Source organism: Aquarana catesbeiana, linkage group LG02, assembly GCF_042186555.1.
Source record: "Aquarana catesbeiana isolate 2022-GZ linkage group LG02, ASM4218655v1, whole genome shotgun sequence".
Classification (NCBI taxonomy): domain Eukaryota; kingdom Metazoa; phylum Chordata; class Amphibia; order Anura; family Ranidae; genus Aquarana; species Aquarana catesbeiana.
The window spans coordinates 93,244,971-93,264,161 of record NC_133325.1 but is presented as its reverse complement, the minus strand read 5'-3'; the positions used below and the strand labels follow the sequence as shown (position 1 = coordinate 93,264,161).

At 45.4% G+C, this 19,191-nt stretch overlaps 1 protein-coding gene across 8 annotated transcripts in view; it reads left to right on the top strand.

Annotated features, from left to right (window-relative positions):
• The window catches only part of LOC141127058 (uncharacterized), a 291,214-nt gene that overhangs the window by 217,546 nt on the left and 54,477 nt on the right, over window positions 1-19,191 (top strand). For 7 of the 8 annotated variants that reach the window (XM_073613212.1, XM_073613215.1, XM_073613214.1 and 4 more), the window contains 4 exons: window positions 12,551-12,624; window positions 16,692-16,756; window positions 18,064-18,098; window positions 18,766-18,849. In XM_073613212.1, the coding sequence (XP_073469313.1) occupies window positions 12,551-12,624; window positions 16,692-16,756; window positions 18,064-18,098; window positions 18,766-18,849 (258 nt within the window). The remainder of the gene's footprint in view (window positions 1-12,550; window positions 12,625-16,691; window positions 16,757-18,063; window positions 18,099-18,765; window positions 18,850-19,191) is intronic. The other variant, XM_073613213.1, reaches the window with a different exon arrangement.

Below are 19,191 nucleotides of genomic sequence, written 5' to 3'. Positions count from 1 at the left end.
GCTAGGTACAGGGTGCAGAGTTCAAGAGGGTGCAGAGTTCAGGAGGGTGCTAGGTATAAGGTGCAGAGTTCAAGAGGGTGCTAGGTACAGGGTGCAGAGTTCAGGAGGGTGCTAGGTTTAGGGTGCAGAGTTCAGGAGGGTGTTAGGTTTAGGGTGCAGAGTCCAGGAGGGTGCTAGGTATAGGGTGCAGAGTTCAGGAGGGTGCTAGGTACAGGGTGAAAAGTTCAGGAGGGTGCTAGGTAAAGGGTGAAAAGTTCAGGAGGGTGCTAGGTGCAGGGTTTAAAGTTCAGGAGGGTGCTAGGTACAGGATGCAAAGTTTAGGAGGGTGCTAGGTACAGTGTGCAGAGTTTAGGAGGGTGCTAGGTACAGTGTGCAGAGTTCAGCGGGGTGCTAACTACAGAGTGCAGAGTTCAAGAGGGTGTTAGGTACAGGGTATATTGTTTAGAAGGGTACTAGGTACAGTGTGCAGAGTTGAAGAGGGTGCTAGGTATAGGGTGCAGAGTTCAGGAGGGTGCAAAGTACAAGGTGCAGAGTTCAGGAGGGAAATAGATACAGGGTGCAGAGTTCAGGAGGGTGCTAGGTACAGGGTTCAGAGTTCAAGAGGGTGCAGAGTTCAGGAGGGTGCTAGGTATAAGGTGCAGAGTTCAGGAGGGTGCTAAGTACAGGGTGCACAGTTCAGGAGGGTGCTAGGTACAGGGTGAAGAGTTCAGGAGGGTGCTAGGTGCAGGGTTTAAAGTTCAGGAGGGTGCTAGGTACAGGATGCAAAGTTTAGGAGGGTGCTAGGTACAGTGTGCAGAGTTTAGGAGGGTGCTAGGTACAGTGTGCAGAGTTCAAGGGGGTGTTAGGTACAGGGTGCATTGTTTAGGAGGGTCCTAGGTACAGTATGCAGAGTTGAAGAGGGTGCTAGGTTCAGGGTGCAGAGTTTAGGAGGGTGCTAGGTACAGGGTGCAGATCTCAGGAGGGTGCTAGGTATGGGGTGCAGAATTCAGGAGGGTGCTAAGTACAGGATGCAGAGTTCAGGAGGGGGCAGAGTTCAGGAGGGTGCTAATTACAAGGTGCAGAGTTCAGGAGGGTGATAGATACAGGGTGCAGAGTTCAGGAGGGTGCTAGGTACAGGGTGCAGAGTTCAAGAGGGTGCTAGGTACAGGGTGCAGAGTTCAGGAGGGTGCTAGGTACAGTGTGCAGAGTTCAGCGGGGTGCTAAGTACAGAGTGCAGAGTTCAAGGGTGTGTTAGGTACAGGGTGCATTGTTTAGGAGGGTCCTAGGTACAGTGTGCAGAGTTGAAGAGGGTGCTAGGTTCAGGGTGCAGAGTTTAGGAGGGTGCTAGGTACAGGGTGCAGAGCTCAGGAGGGTTCTAGGTATGAGGTGCAGAATTCAGGAGGGTGCTAAGTACAGGATGCAGAGTTCAGGAGGGTGCTAATTACAAGGTGCAGAGTTCAGGAGGGTGATAGATACAGGGTGCAGAGTTCAGGAGGGTGCTAGGTACAGGTTGCAGAGTTCAAGAGGGTGCTAGGTACAGGGTGCAGAGTTCAGGAGGGTGCTAGGTACAGGGTGAAAAGTTCAGGAGGGTGCTAGGTGCAGGGTTTAGAGTTCAGGAAGGTGCTAGGTACAAGGTGCAAAGTTTAGGAGGGTTCCAGGTACAGTGTGTAGAATTTAGGAGGGTGCTAGGTACATTGTGCAGAGTTCGGCGGGGTGCTAAGTACAGAGTGCAGAGTTCAAGAGGGTGTTAGGTACAGGGCGCATTGTTTGTTTAGTAGGGTCCTAGGTACAGTGTGCAGTTGAAGAGGGTGCTAGGTTTAGAGTGCAGAATTTAGGAGGGTGCTAGGTACAGGATGCAGAGTTCAGGAGGGTGCTAGGTACAGGATGCAAAGTTTAGGAGGGTGCTAGGTACAGGATGCAGAGTTTAGGAGGGTGCTAGGTACAGGATGCAGAGTTTAGGAGGGTGCTAGGTACAGGATGCAGAGTTCAGGAGGGTGCTAGGTACAGGATGCAAAGTTTAGGAGGGTGCTAGGTACAGGATGCAGAGTTTAGGAGGGTGCTAGGTACAGGATGCAAAGTTTAGGAGGGTGCTAGGTACGCAGTGCAGAGTTCAGGAGGGTGCTAGGTACGGGGTGCAGAGTTCAGGAGGGTGCTAGGTACGGGGTGCAGAGTTCAGGAGGGTGCTAGGTACGGGGTGCAGAGTTCAGGAGGGTGCTAGGTACGGGGTGCAGAGTTCAGGAGGGTGCTAGGTACGGGGTGCAGAGTTCAGGAGGGTGCTAGGTACAGGGTGTAGAGTTCAGGAGGGTGCTAGATATGGGGTGAAGAGTTTAGGAGGATGCTAGGTACGGGGTGTAGAGTTCAGGAGCGTGCTAGGTACGGGGTGCAGAGTTCAGGACGGTGCTAGGTACGGGGTGCAGAGTTCAAGAGGGTGCTAGGTACGGGGTGCAGAGTTCAGGAGGGTGCCAAGTATAGGGTGCAAAGTTCAAGAGGGTGCTAGGTACAGGGTGCAGAGTTTAGGAGGGTGCTAGGTACAGGGTGCAGAGTTCAGGAGGGTGCTAGGTACGGGGTGCAGAGTTCAGGAGGGTGCTAGGTACGGGGTGCAGAGTTCAGGAGGGTGCTAGGTACAGGGTGTAGAGTTCAGGAGGGTGCTAGATATGGGGTGGAGAGTTTAGGAGGATGCTAGGTACGGGGTGTAGAGTTCAGGAGGGTGCTAGGTACGGGGTGCAGAGTTCAGGACGGTGCTAGGTACGGGGCGCAGAGTTCAAGAGGGTGCTAGGTACGGGGTGCAGAGTTCAGGAGGGTGCCAAGTATAGGGTGCAAAGTTCAAGAGGGTGCTAGGTACAGGGTGTAGAGTTCAGGAGGGTGCTAGATATGGGGTGGAGAGTTTAGGAGGATGCTAGGTACGGGGTGTAGAGTTCAGGAGGGTGCTAGGTACGGGGTGCAGAGTTCAGGACAGTGCTAGGTATGGGGTGCAGAGTTCAAGAGGGTGCTAGGTACGGGGTGCAGAGTTCAGGAGGGTGCCAAGTATAGGGTGCAAAGTTCAAGAGGGTGCTAGGTACAGGGTGCAGAGTTTAGGAGGGTGCTAGGTACAGGGTGCAGAGTTTAGGAAGGTGCTAGGTACAGTTCGCAGAGTTCAGGAGGGTGCTAGGTACAGTGTGCAGAGTTTAGGAAGGTTCAGAGTTTAGGAGGATTTAAGGTACCGGGTGCACAGTTTAGAAGGGTGCTGTGTACAGTGTGCAGAGTTCAGGGGGGTGCTAGATACAGAGTGCAGAGTTCAAGGGGGTGCTAGATACAGGGTGCAGAGTTCAGGAGGGTTCTAGGTACAGAGTTCAGGAGGGTGCTAGGTACAGGGTGCAGGGTTCTGGAGGGTGCTAGGTACAGGGTGCCATCCTCATCCTTAACAGGATTGTCTTCCCTCTCCTAGCACAGCCCCCCATCCCCCATCCTGTACAAACACCACACTTAATGCTTTTAATTTCTCCCCCAAAATCTCCCCTCCCAACACAGAGCTCAGATACAGCATGGCTCAATGTAGAGGGCAATGCCTGGATGCCCAGCATTAGAACACCAGCTGCACCTGGAGACGGTTCAGTTCAGCAGCCAGGGCAGAAGTACTGTCACTTCTAAATACAGAAGCCTGGGTTCTTTGTTTAGAAGTGACAGTAGTTACTGGAAAGTACAGGGCCAACGCGGGAGGTGCTGAACTCTGTTCCACCTTGTTCAGGCTGATTATAAATACCTTTTTGATCACATTCCCTCTGTTCTCAGCTGCATAAGAGCTGGGGGGAGGAGAAACAGCAGCACACTGAGCTTCCCAGTGAATGGCTGTGCAGCGGGGGAGTGTCAGGACAAGTCTGATCATTGGAGGAGAGTACACTGAGTTCCCAGCATAACTAGAGAACTGATCACGCCGTGTGGTAATTTTTTAACCACTTGCCCACTGGGCACTTAAACCCTCTTCCTAACCAGACCAATTTTCAGCTTTCAGTGCTCTCACACTTTGAATGACAATTACTCAGTCATGCAACACTGTACCCATTTGAAATGTTTTTCACACAAATAGAGCTTTTTTTTGGTGGTATTTAATCACCGCTGGGTTTTTTATTTTTTTGCGCTATAAATCAAAAAAGACTGAAAATTCGGTAAAAAAAAAAAAAAAATTCATTGTTTCTGTTAAATTTTATTGCAGAGTATTGGCAGAGTATTGGCAGAGTATTGGCAGAGTATTGGCGAGTATTGGCGAGTATTGCATAGTATGGCATAGTATAGGCACTAAGCAGCGCTGTGGGCTGGATCTGTAGTGCCCAAAGCGCTGCAAACGATCTCTCCCTTTCTCTTCTCACACTGTATCGATCGGTACAGAGAGGGGAGGGAGGAACCGGCGTCATGACATGACGCCGGTTTGTTTACAAGTGATGCTCCGTCATTTGACGGAGTGATCACGTGGTAAACAGCCGCTATCAGCGGCCATTTACCATGGTCCGTGATGCGCCGGGTCCGGGACCGGGACCGCGCTGTAGCCATCTTTCAGCTATGGCCCGGTCGGCATGTGGTTAAAAGGAAAGCAGTGGGACTGGCAGGAACACCAGGGATCTCACATAAAGTAGGCAATACAAAGAGAACAGGATACTTTCTCATACAAGTAAATGGTACAGCAGGCAAATATCAGGAATAGGAAGTGTTGGTGTAATAAACGCTTTAAGGCTGGCCATACATTATACATTTCTCTTGTCCAATTTTCCTTTGGATTCACCAAATCCATATAATACGAGGTCAAGCCTAAACACTTTCCATTTGTATGCAATCAGGCAGGCCCTTGTACTACAGAGTTGAAAGTAAATCTAAAGGAAATCAAACAAGAAAATTGTATAATGTATGGCCAGCGTTGCATGCCTGTGCAATTGTCAGTTAAAGCGACGCAGTGCCGTATCGCAAAAAATGGCCTGGTCATTAAGGGGCTAAATCCTTTCGGGGAGTGGTGGTTAAGGTCTCTAGCTGGCAGATGTAAAAACGGATGTAAATTTTATCCGTTTTTGGATAAAACGTGACTGAACTGATCAAGCGAATGGTCCGCATGTATGAAAGGGGCCTTACTGGCCAATAAAAACGAATGCAGCCACCACTTCTAAGCTATGGTAGGCTACAATATAGAGAATTTTTGTTTAGAGTTTTATAGTGCTTTAAAATCTACTCTGCAGAACTCGCACTGTAATTTCAACTGAAAAACATATCCTTCTATGCTACTTCCAAATAATGCATGGAACCCTTAAACAAATGGTGCACCTTTCCTCTGATCTTTTAGATAATCTCCTTTGTAATACTTTAAAGGAAATCTTTGGTCACAGCATAATATAGTTATATTTGACAATTCAATGTAAGCTTACTTGAAAAATTCTTTCATTTTGTGAGTACTGCCTGTCTCCTGGCTGTCTCTTTCCACAACTTCCTGGATTCCCTGCATGCTTTTCAGCTTCTCCTCTGCTGTTTATCTTCCCTTTCTAAGGACTATGTGTCCCATGGTACCTTGCTACCTGCAAACAATGAGACTCCATTCATGCCAAATCGCTGCAAAACGCAGGACGTGTTTGCGATGCTATTACTTTTTATGGCACCCAAATAGTGCCACGATTGTCACACAGTAAATCGCATTGCAATCGCGGCAAATCACAATGCGTGACTCTGTCGCCCAAAAGAAGCTCATGTTCCTTTTTGAGCGACAAGCTCAAAAGTCTCGGCACGATTGGGGTGTCATTAGAAGTAATGGCATCACAAATGCATCTCAAATTTTGCAGCGATTTGGAATTGTGAGCGAAACTGCAGAGATTCCTCCTGCGATCATGTGTGAATGAAGCCTGATTTCTTTACTGACTCCTCCTCCTCCTGAAACTCCTCCTCTCAGCACCTCTGTAATTTAGAAAGAAGGGTTTGTGAAGTGTGTTACTCAGCCACGAATATTTACAGGACAGAGTGAATATGAGTCATTGCATTCAAGGAAGTGCATGTGTGGAATTCTTCAAAATGTAAGTGTTCAAACTTCAAGATCATTCAGATTAATAGGAGTAGGCTAGAAATAGAGCTGCATGATTAATCGTTTAAAAAAAATCACAATCTCGATTCAACCCCCTTTACGATTTTAATCCAGCATTCAGTACAGAGCATTTCTCTGCTCACAGCTGACAAAAAAACCAAAAAAAAAACCAAAACGAAAGCAGCCGGTGTTCTGTCAAAATAGCCAACTCGTTGAAATCTCCAATCACGTCACTTCCGGTTACTGTACAGCATCAGTAATTGGAGATTTCTACAAGATGGCTATTTTGACACAACACGGGGGCGTATACACTCCGGTACACGATATTATGAGCGGACATTGTAATGCCCTGTACACACGGTCGGACATTGATCGGACATTCGGACAACAAAATCCATCGGATTTTTTCCGACGGATGTTGGCTCAAACTTGTCTTGCATACACATGGTCGCAAAAAGTTTTTGGAAAATCCGATCGTTCTGAACGCGGTGACGTAAAACACGTACGTCGGGATTATAAATGGGGCAATAGCCAATAGCTTTCGTCTCCTTATTTATTCTGAGCATGCGTGGCACTTTGTGCGTTGGATTTGTGTAAACGATCAGATTTTGTTGTCGGAAAATTTTAAATCCTGCTCTCAAACTTTGTGTGTCAGAAATTCAGACGGAAAAAGTCCGATGGAGCCCACACACGATCGGAATTTCCGACAACACAATCCGATCGCACTTTTTCCGTCTGTAAATCCGACCGTGTGTACAGGGCATAAGTCTGCCCCATACTAACCAACAACAAGGCCACCTCCAAGGCAACGACAAATTTCCTACTTAGCCTATGTGTCAAAACAGCAAGCTCGTCAAAATCTCCAATTACTGATGCTGGAGACTAACTGGAAGTGACGTGATTGGAGATTTCGACGAATAGGCTATTTTGACAGAACACCAGCAAAAGTTTATTACAACATTGCTCAGCACTGAGAGATAAAAAGAAACATTGTATTATTTGGTTCTTTTAGATCAAAAGGATGAACTTCGGTCTGTAAATGAGGGCAGTTTAACTACTTAAGGCCCCTTTCACACTTATACGACTTGTCCCATGATTTTGTACTGCAAAATCGTATGACAAGTCATTCTCCATGATTTTCAATGACTACCATTCATATTGGCACGACTTTAAGTCGTGCCGACTTGAAAGTAGTCCCTGCACTACTTTGGTCCAACTTCTATGTGAGTTGTACTCCATAGACCTCAATGTTAAACCCCGAAGTAGCATGCAAATCGTGCCTGAATAATATAGACACGACTTCAGTACGACTTTGTAAGCACAAGCCTGGCTTGCTGATCGGGAAAGGAAAACTTTTTTTTCCTTTCGCGATGAGCGACAGGCAGTGCTGACAGCTGTCTGGTATGAATCCTGAGGGGGAACGCCGCACCAAGTTTTAAATGAAAAAACCGGTGTGGGTTCCCCCCAGGGGCATACCAGGCCCTTAGGTCTGGTATGGATCTAAGGGGAACGGCCTACGCCGAAAAATCGGCGTGGGGTCCCCCCCAAAATCCATACCAGACCCTTATCCGAGCACGCAGCCCGGCCGGTCAGGAATGGGGGTGGGGACGAGCAAGCGCCCCCCCCCCCCTCCTGGACCGTACCAGGCCGCATGCCCTCAACATGGGGGGGTGGGTGCTTTGGGGCATGGAGGGCACCCTGCGGGCCCCCCCACCCCAAAGCACCTTGTCCCCATGTTGATGAGGACAAGGGCCTCTTCCTGACAACCCTGGCCGTTGGTTGTTGGGGTCTGCGGGCGGGGGGCTTATCGGAATACGGGAGCCCCCTTTAATAAGGGGGCCCCCAGATCCCGGCCCCCCACCCTATGTGAATGAGTATGGGGTACATGGTACCCCTACCCATTCACCTAGGCAAAAAAGTGTCAATAAAAAACACAGTACACAGGTTTTTAAAGTAATTTATTAGGCAGCTCCGGGGTCTTCTTCCGACTTCGGGGGTTCTCTTCCGACTTCAGGGGCCTCTCCGGCGTCTCCTCTCGGTTATCTGATCTTCTGCCGGCTCCTCCGCTATCTTCTGCAGCTCAATTGCTAGCGGTGGCCCGGACTTCTGCCTTCTTCTTTTCTTCCAGAGATGTTGACACGACGCTCTCTCCAGATGGAATGGTCTCTGAACGCTCCGCAATGGACTTATATAGGCGGTGACCCCGCCCCCTTATGAGGTCACTGTCCCGGGGCATGCTAGGACTGTGCCGTCATAAGGAGGCGTGGTCATCACCCGGTGACCACGCCTCCTAAAACGTCACAGTCCCAGCATGCCCAGGGACTGTGACGGCATAAGGGGGCGGGGTCACCGCCTATATAAGTCCGTTGCGGAGCGTTCAGAGACCATTGCAGCTGGAGAGAGCGTCGTGTCAACATCTCTGGAAGAAAAGAAGAAGGCAGAAGTCCGGGCCACCGCTAGCAATTGAGCTGCAGAAGATAGCGGAGGAGCCGGCAGAAGATCAGGACACCGGGAGAAGACGCCGGAGAGACCCCCGAAGTCGGAAGAAGACCCCCGAAGTCGGAAGAGGACCCCCGAAGTCGGAAGAAGACCCCGGAGCTGCCTAATAAATTACTTTAAAAACCTGTGTACTGTGTTTTTTATTGACACTTTTTTGCCTAGGTGAATGGGTAGGGGTACCATGTACCCCATACTCATTCACATAGGGTGGGGGGCCGAGATCTGGGGGCCCCCTTATTAAAGGGTGCTCACGGATTCCGATAAGCCCCCCGCCCGCAGACCCCGACAACCAACAGCCAGGGTTGTCCGCAAGAGGCCCTTGTCCTCATCAACATGGGGACAAGGTGCTTTGGGGTGGGGGGCCGCAGTGCGCCCCCCATGCCCCAAAGCACCCACCCCCCATGTTGAGGGCATGCGGCCTGGTACGGTCCAGGAGGGGGGGGTGCTCGCTCGTCCCCACCCCTATTCCTAACCGGCCGGGCTGCGTGCTCGGATAAGGGTCTGGTATGGATTTTGGGGGGACCCCACACCGATTTTTCGGCGTAGGGGGTTCCCCTTACAATCCATACCAGACCTAAGGGTCTGGTATGCCCCTGGGGGGGAACCCACGCCAGTTTTTTTTATTTAAAACTTGGCGTGGAGTTCCCCCTTATGATTCATATCAACTACTGTATGTTTTCATTTGTTAATGCCAAAAATGTGGCAAAGTCGTACAAAGTAGTACTGCTCCCAAATCGCGGTAAAATCGCGGCGAAATCGCAGTAAAATCGTGCGACTTTGAAGTCGTATAAGTGTGAAAGGGGCCTAAAGCAGAACTTCAGTAATTTTTTCATCTTTCCATTTACTAAATCTTCTGCCCTTGTTGTTTTAACTTTGGATAGTAAAGCATTTTATTTCTGCCAGTAAATACCTTATACAGCCCTCTTCCTGTTTCTTGTAGGGCTTATGACATCATGCACAGCTCTCTCTCTCACTCTCGTGAGAGTGTGCCATGAAGGTAGGGGGTCATAAGTCATAAGAGGGCCAATGAGAGCTGCAGAGCTGGAGGTGTGTCTGTGTAAATCCAGGAAGTGAACAGGCAGCAGCTTCAGCTGCCCACTGTTAAAATGGTTGCAGCCAGACTCAGTGGAGGGAGATTTTTGCAGCATAATTGGCAAGTACAGAATCACAGTATACATAAAATAATATGCAAAGTGGTTAGAGGAAAGCTTCAGAATGGTGAAGATGTTTTTATTAAAAATTATGTGAGCAGACTGCAGTTCCTCTTTAACCACTTCAGCCCCAGAGGATTTGGCTGCTGAATGACCGGCCATTTTGTGCGATTCGGCACTGCGTCGCTTTAACTGAAAATTGCGCGGCCGTGCGATGCTGCACCCAAACAAAATTGACGTCCTTTTTTTCCACAAATAGAGCTTTCTTTTGGTGGTATTTGATCCCCTCTGCAGTTTTTATTTCTTGCACTATAAACAAGAAAAGAGCGACAATTTTGAAAAAAACGCAATATTTTGTACTTTTTGCTATAATAAATATCCCCATTTAAGAAAAAAAAAATCAAATTTTTTCTTAGTTTAGGCCTATATGTATTCTTCTACATATTTTTGGTAAAAAAAAAATCACAATAAGCGTATATTGATTGGTTTGCACAAAAGTTATAGCGTCTACAAAATAGAAGATAGATTTATAGCATTTTTATTATTATTTTTTTTACTAGTAATGGCGGTGATCTGCGATTTTTATCGGGACTGCGACATTATGGCGGACACATCAGACACTTTTGACACATTTTTGCTATAAAATGCACTGATTACTGTAAAAATGTCACTGGCAGGGAAGGGGTTAACATTAGGGGACGATCAAGGGGTTAACTGTGTTCCCTGCTACGTGTTTCTAACTGAAGGGGGAGGGGACTGACTGGAGGAAGTGACAGATCGTGGTTCCTAGCTAATAGGAACACACGATCTGTCACTCCTCTCAGAACAGAACAGGGAACTGTGTGTTTACACACACACGTCTCTGTTCTGTCTCTCGTGCTGGCGATCGCTCGTGGCTGGCAGTCATCGCGACCTTAGGCCACGAGCATCAGCACCCCGCTGTGCAGCGGGAGGGAGCACGCCTGCCATGCCGAGCTACGACAGTTTGCGGGATCGTGCCGACCTGCCACAGTAAAATGACGGCGGTTGAAGACGGGGGCCTTTTTCTGACATTTGTTGCTTAAAAGTTAAAATCAGTATTTTTGCTATAAAATTTAAAAAAATTATACATTTGTTTTAGCAGAGACTCTAGAGAATAAAATAGCGGCCGTTGCAATATTTTATGTCACATTCTATTTGCGCAGCGATCTTTCAAAAGCAATTTTTTTTGGAAAAAATACACTTGAATTAAAAAATAAAACCAAAACCGTAAAGGTAGCCCAATTTTTTTGTATAATGTCAAAGATGATGTTATGCTGAGAATCGTGATTTTTATTCTAAGCAAAAAAAATCGTGATTCTCATTTTATCCAGAATCGTGCAGCTCTAGCTAGAAATAATTGAAATACAATGTGATGCTTTTAATTTGTGACCACAGATACAATTTATTCAATTCTATATCAATCATATTGATTTCTATACTGTATCAATAACTGTCAACCCCAACTGTGGTACCACCAAGAACGGCCGGACAATTAAGGACGCATGGGCGCCCCCCCATCCATGCGTCCGGCCCTTTGCAGGACGCCGGGCGCATGAATTCCAATGGCAGGGGTGTTTTTTTGAAGCACTGATTAGAGCCAAAGGCTCTAATAGGCTTCAGGATAGGGTGGACTCGGAGCGCAGAGAAAGCGCTCACAGCCCACCCAGGTGTGTTACAATAGTGAATGAATATTTGCTATTCTAACACTGATCCTCCTCCCGGCCAATCAGGAAGCAGGTCCGATTGGTTAAAAGGATAGGCGATCCTATTGGACGCCTAGGAGGAGGTGAGGCGATGCTCAGCCGCAGTGATGAAGGAAAAGGACACAGAAGCCACTGCCCAATGCTCGATGCCTGCTGCCCGATTCCTGCTGCCTAGATGGGGTAAGTGCCGGACCGACTGGCAGATGGGGGGGGTGGGGGTGGTTTGTTTGCCGCCCCCCCACAAATAAAAAACACCAGCCACCACTGGGTACTACTGCTTTGTTAAAAATCTGGCATGGAAACTCAATATTGGTCCCTTGGAAAATGAGTGGAACTAGGCTTTAACGGCACAAAGACAATTGCCCCTAAAATGGAACCGTGGGCACAAAAAAAACTTTCAACTGATATAAATATGCTTTGTGGCCCAAATGTCTTTGAAAACCTAGTTATTACCTTGAGAAAGTAGCAGTGACATAATCACTGTGCTGTACAGAGAGCAGAGCTGTGGGAGGGGTCCAGCAGGCTCCACCCACTACAGGCAGCCTGCAGGAAGCTACATGAAGTACAGGAAGCAGGCCAGTCACCCTGCACAGGGGGAGAGAGCAGAGGAGCACATTGCCTAAGGGCCAGTTCCCACCATAGAAATGCAGTACGGATGCCTTCCAGATGCTTTTCTGCATGCATGTTTTTGATGCTTTCCAGTGCGTTTTTGGTGCAATCTACTGCATTTCACCCCCCTTTTTTTTCTTAACCTTAAATAAGGACATGTTTTAAACCTTCGATTCATTCCTGTACTCAAACATTCTGTAATCTTTTCATTGAAAAAATGTAATAAATATACAATTAAAAAAAAAAAAAAAAGGGCATGTGCGTTCCTGGTATGTTTAGATGCATTCCGGTGCGATCCAGTGCATTTTTGATGCGTTTTACAGAGTTCCAATACAGTCCAGTGCAGGAAAAATGCAGTATGTTCTACTTTTTTTTTAATGGAACTGGAATGCACTGGAACTGCAAGCATTTGTGTGAACTATGCCATTGAAAACCATGGTGTGAACTGGCCCTGAAATTTTTAAACAAATGTCTTTCTTGGTGACAGTTCATAGAACAAGTTGGATATGCAGAATGATAATATTCAAGGAAGATTACACAATCTTTTCATCTTTTTGCAGTAAAATTTTTATTGATGATACTGAAAGTGAAGATGAATTACCAGAATTTAATGGCTCTCAACTTGTTAACAAAAGTAAGTATTTACTGTTAGGCCATTGTGGATTGATAATATGTCATTGTTGTTGCAGTGTTTGTATATTGTGCATTTCGAAATTTTTGACCATGTGTCAGTTAGATCGGCTATATGGAGGAAAATGTATTACAATAAGAAGGACATTAGGAAAAAACTCCCACGGAGTAGGCGGGGTTATTTGAGAGCGCTGTGGTGGCCATTGACCAATCACCTGAAAGTAGCAGCATAAAACCAATGGTCCATGACTCCCTGTACTGTACGATTAAAGTGTTACTAAACCCAGGACCCTGTATTTACTATATCTGGTCTCCACAGTACACAGAACATGGAAATGCAATTATTTAAGTAAATATAAACTGCTAAATACCTTTTCTCATCAGCAGTATATAGCAGTCTTATGATTTTTATCAGTTCCTGGTGAAGCTTGTTGGAGGAGTTTTCATACTGCACGGAGCTGTCCTATGAGGCTGCAGGGCTCCTGACCCTCTGTCTGGACATGTCTGGACAGTGCTGATTGGCCCTGTGCTGATCACATGCTCTCTCCCAAGAAGAAAAAACTCTCTAGCAATACACACTAAACTGGGCATGTGCAGCCTGACTCCAAGGGCTCTGTTTTGTCTGGACTTGTCCAGGGGGGCACTGCAGGGAGGGGAGGATCTGTGCAAACAGGATCAATCAGCCTTTTTACACAATGCAGAGGATTAACCCCTTAGGTTCCACAGTGGGTATAACAAGCATGCTTTACTGCATATACACACTGATTTTACTGTTGTGGGTTTAACAACACTTTAAGATAATTCGTTTTTAGTAAGACAGGATTAGATCCCCAATCAAATTTTTATTGCTGCCGGTGTCCCCCACTGGTAGATAAACCTTTTTGTTTGTCCTAGTGACACTTATCAATAAGGCTGGCTATGCGTTATGCAATTTTCTTTCCTTTGATCACAGGTTGAATGAAAGGAAATCACTTGATTCCCCCATCAACACAGTCAGTGTTGATGGAGGAATCCATCTCACTGTGCTATTGTATTCCGACAGAGGGAGGTTTCCCCCGCCGTCAGAATACAATGATCACTGCTGCCAGCTATAGACAGCAACAGTGATCTATGAAAAAAAAATGACAGGCTGGTTGTACTGAAGTCGATCGATGGATCACTCAGCCTGCCCATAGATACTTTAGATCGAAATTCAGCTGTTTCCTGCTGAACCATATGAATTTCCATTCGTCTATGGCCAGCTATGAGGGCAAGTCCACCCTAACACTAAAATCTACTTGCATCCACGATCTAAGACTAATATATTTAACCCTGTAAAAAATAAATCGCTATACTTACTGTTTTTAAAGCCGGTCCAGTCTCCAGCAGCGGAAGCTCTGCAGGGGAAACAGCTGACAACGGCTGGGTGATTAATTGGAAGTAACATGACCTATAGGCTTATAATGGGGCTTCTGCTGTCGGTTGCCTCTCCTGCACACTCCTACACAGAGAAGCTGCCACTGACAGTTCAGCGTGGGACCGGATCAGAGCGGTGTTAGAAAAGGTATGTATAGCGATTTCTTCTTTACAGGGCTAGATACGTTAGTCTTAGATCCTGGATGCCTGTAGATTTAGAGATTTAGTGTTAGGGTGCATTTCTACTTTAACGATTGCCGATCCAGCCGCCCTCATTATACTGTGGCAGGTTGGCACGGCTTCGCAAATCGCCGTAGGTGTACATCGGCCGCTTTAAGAGCGAAAGGGGTGACACTGGAGCAAATGCACGTGGCCGGCAGCTCCTCCGGCCACCCGCGATCGCTCCACAGAGAGCCAGAACGGGGATCTATCAATGTAAACAGACAGATCCCTGTTCTGATAGGAAAGTAGAGAGAGATCTGCTGTTCCTAGTGATCAGGAACAGCGATCTCTCTCTACTCCCAGTCATTACACTGCCCCCACAGTTAGAAACACCTCCCTAGGGAACACTTAAAGTGGAGCAGTTCCATCCATAAAATGTACTTTACATAATTCAACTACAATCACCTTCAGTAACAACATTTGGAAAACAAATTTATTTTTTTACTCACTCCTTCAGAACTGTTGCTATGGGGTCCCTTGTATTCTGCCACTTCCTCTCCACGGCAATTGACGTAATTTCCCTCAGCGCCAGTGCTCGCTAGTGCTCCTGGGAGATGTGTGTCATCCTTTCCCAGGAGTCAGTGGGCACTCGCCGAGGGCTAGCATCTTTCGAAACCAGAAATGACGCAAACAAAGGTCGGTTGCCATCACAATGGGAAGGAGACTTCCGACGACGACGCCTGTTGTGACGGCAACCCGAGAAGTTTCCTGCGCTGCGAGGTGTGCATACTGCACATGCGCGAGAATGGGCGGTTGCATGCTGGTTATTCAGCAGCACCATATACCAGTTTATCCTTGTGGGCTTCGCCTGCCCACAAGCAAGATGGGAAGGCACAACAAGGAGGAATATAAGGTTCGTTTTTAGATAAAATATGAACTATAGCGGGGCAATTTATCAGACTTTAAATTGCTATATGTCGTTGGAACTCCGTTTTAATCCCTTGATCGCCCCTTAGTGTTAACCCCCTCCATGACAGTGACATTTATACAGTATTCAGTGGCTATTTTTAGCTCTGATCGCTGTATAAATGTCACTGGTCCCAAAAAAGTGTCAAAAGTGTCCAATCTGTCTGCCGCAACGTTGCAGTCCCGCTAAAAATCGCAGATCGCTGCCATTACTAGTAAAAAATAAATACATTTTAAAAATGGCATAAATCTATCCCCTATTTTGTAGATGCTATAACTTTTGCGCAAACCAATCAAAATATACGCTTGTTGCAATTTTTTTTTTTAACAAAAATATGTAGAATACATATTGCCCTAAACTGATGAAGAAATTTTTTTTTTTTTTTAATTTGATATTTGTTATAGCAAAAAATAAAAAAAATATATTTTTTTTTTCAAAATTGTCGCTTTTTTTTTGTTTATAGCACAAACAATAAAAACCGCAGAGATGATCAAATACCACCAAAAGAAAGCTCTATTTGTGGAAATAAAAAGACATACATTTTGTTTGGGTACAACTTTGGACGATAGCGCAATTGTCAGTTAAAGCGACGCAGTGCCTTATCGCTAAAAATGGCCTGGTCCTTAAGTGGTTAAAGCCAGGTAAACACTAGTGCGTTGAACAAAAAAAAAAAACTGACAGCTCCGAATGTCGACCGTTCTTTATTGAACCAGTCTATCCAGTAAATATAAATATATTTTAAAGTGTTACTAAACCCACAACAGTAAAATCAGTCTGTATATGCAGAGTAGTAGGCTTGTTATACTCACTGTGGAACTGGGGTTAATGGGGTTAATCCTCTGCATTGTGTAAAAAGGCTGGTTGATCCTGTATGGATAGATCCTCCCCTCCTGCAGGGTCTCTCCGGCAAGGCCAGATAAGACACAGAAAGGGTAGTACTGCTGCACATGCTCAGTTTGGTTTGCTGGAGAGAATATTTTGCTGTTTGAGCGTTTCAGATCACATGATATTGACATCATACATTTGGGTGTGTATACAGATCCTAAATGGCAGCCCAGTCCCTCCCTCCTCCTCCATGCCCAGTAACTAAAAAAGAACACAGTGGGTGGGATGTCACATCTTGATTGATGGATGATCCGCCTCCCATAACAGCATGAGGACACAGGCTATAGTGGAAATCGCCTCCTACCTGAACACGCAACACTCGGGCGGACCCTGCAGTTTATCAGGTGACCATGGTATACAGATCAGTCATAAAAGTATATAGTGGCAGTATTTTAATGTAAAAAGAAGATTTATAAGCTGTGGGCACTGGGGGCGGATGAACTATTTTAATTGTACTGGGTTTAGTAACACTTTAATTACTGCATCTGTCTTAAACCTTAAAAAGAGAATTCTAGGCAAACCCTTAAAAATAAGGGTCTTAAAAATGCTCTCATCCCCCTCCTAATACCTATGCTGACTAACCTGTGTAAGAAATAAGGTTTCACCTAGGGTGTCAAAAATCCTTGCACTAGCCCTGATTAAATGTCTTAATTTCAATATAGAAGGAGAAGGAACTTCAAACAAAGATGATACATCTGTTACTGGTACGCCAACTGGAGAATTGCAAGTAAGTAAATCATTGATACTGATGTACGTTTTATAGTGATCTTTCATGAAAGGAAGAAAGGAAATGCAGCTCACAAACACTCTTGCTCTGGAATGACACCGCCCTAGTAAGAACTGGTTCCAGGTGCTGGCTTTGCTGGTTTGCAGTGAGGTAGAAAGAAATCCTGGATAGCCGCACTCTGGGATAAGGACATCTTTATTTCAATAAAATCCAACAATACAGTCAATTGCAGAGACGTACAGGGTGGTAGACCTCTAACGCGTTTCACATCATTTGGATGCTTATTCGTAGCTACGAATAAGCATCCAAATGATGTGAAACGCGTTAGCAGTCTACCACCCTGTACGTCTCTGCAATTGACTGTATTGTTGGATTTTATTGAAATAAAGATGTCCTTATCCCAGAGTGCGGCTATCCAGGATCTTTCATGAAACCTATAGGACCAATTCATACCTCAGTTTTTAATGCAAATTGTTAGGCAGCGTAATCATTTGTTTTGCTAGCTGTCTGGTAAGTGTTGTGGTAAGTGGTAGACAGATACTGCCCAGAAATGGCTTCATTTGGACAAAAGTCAGATTTTTCTTGGAACACTATGGTGTATCTAAACCCCTAAACAAAAATGTGGAGATACAAGATAAAGTTCACCCCAGAGACTTGTTTTTCTATTATGATTCCATCCACTGTCTCCTTTTGACCTTTCTAATAGAAGCCAAGTCACTCATGAGAACAGCCTGACCAATTTATTGCTTTGGGGCCACAGGCTACCAAGTACAGAAGTGTATAGTGGTCCTATTTCTCAAATAGAAAACACAAGAGATATTAGTTTGTTTGAGTGGCTTGCTAACTCACATGCAGCAAGAATGAGAACACTGTATGGGTGTTCTATTACTGTGATGTTAGGCTTTGTCATGTAAAATAGATCTGTACTGTTTGTATATAAAACAAACCCAGAAGAGAGTCCACTTAGAATTCCATATAGTTTTTTTTTAAGGATTTTAAACATACAAAATGCATATGTAAAATGTAAGAAAATAAAGGTTGGGAACAAAGCAGTACTGGGTTGTGGACTGCATGAGTGTACAAATTAATATAATACTATAGCAAAATAGTTGTAGCCCTTTTTATCAAAATTACATTTTACAGTTTCTCAGTGTGTGGAAAATGGAAAAAAAAACTGGCACCTAAGGGTGCAGTGCTCTGCATTGTACACACCTTGTTTTCAATCAGCATGCTCTCTATTCAACAGGAAAAAATGAAACAGCCTTAGTAGCATTCAGAAATATACATTACCAATATATTTTTTACAGTTGCAGGAAACTTTGCCATCACCTGCTCGTGAATGGTAAGATTTGTTATTTTTCTTTTCATGTCAAAAAATAATACAGGGTTTTTTTATTGTATTTTCTTTTTCTTTTTAGCTAAATACATATGAATCATTAGATTGTAAGCTCCACAAGCATGCGCAGGTGGATGACGCTCATGGAGCCATCTTGCTTGTGGGCAAAGTGCGGTGGATTTTCCCTCTCTCGGGATGGTGGCGCCAGGGGCCAGATCCGGGAAGGGGGGGACAGGCGAATTCGCCTCCCCCTTTCCTTCTTAAGTGTGCAATGTTAGTTAGCTGTAGGCTCGTTCAGTAGTAGGTCATCCCCTAAGAGTGCTCCTGGTGTTGCAGTGTGATCTCTTCAAGGTGAGTACTTTCTGGTGTAATTCAGTCATAAAAAAAAAAAAAAAAAAAAAAAAAAAAAAAGAATATATATATATATATAAAAGTTGTTTTTTATGCTTTGCTTTATTTTTTAGAGGAAACTGTTTTGCTTAGTTTAAAAATATATAATATATTTTTTTTTCTTCCTGGTTAAGGGTCCTGATATTAAAAAAAAAAAAAAAAAAAATGATTAAAAAAAAAAAAAATTCTTTGTTTAGCGTAGCGGGTCTAGGGATGGGGGGGGGAGCTCTTGAATTCCTTCCTTTATGTTTGTTATCTGGTTTTCCTTTCTTTTCGGCTCTAGTATTCGATCTTGCTGTATTTCTGCCCTTGCCTGCCCTGCAGTTATGAGTCAGCCGCCGTCAGACCAAGACCCTCGTTTTCTTAGGTAAGGGCACTTACCTAAAATAAAATAAAAAAAAAAAAAAGAAAAGAGAATATATATTTTTATTTTTTGAACAAAAGAGTGCCTTTATTCTGTTACTCTGGTTTCAGCCCTATACGCCAAAGTATGTCTAATCAAACTTCTGGCCATCACAGTGGACACTCCCGCCCAAGTTCTGGTCACAGTCGATCGACTAGTTCTCGCCATCATTCCGATGGGAGGTCAGCTTCGAAAAGACATTGCTCACCCAGCCCTCCCAGGCAGGAAAGTACCAAGAAGTGCTAGGCATGTGGAGAAACCCCTATGGCAGATAAGTTGATCTGCAAAGACTGTTTGCGGGATTAT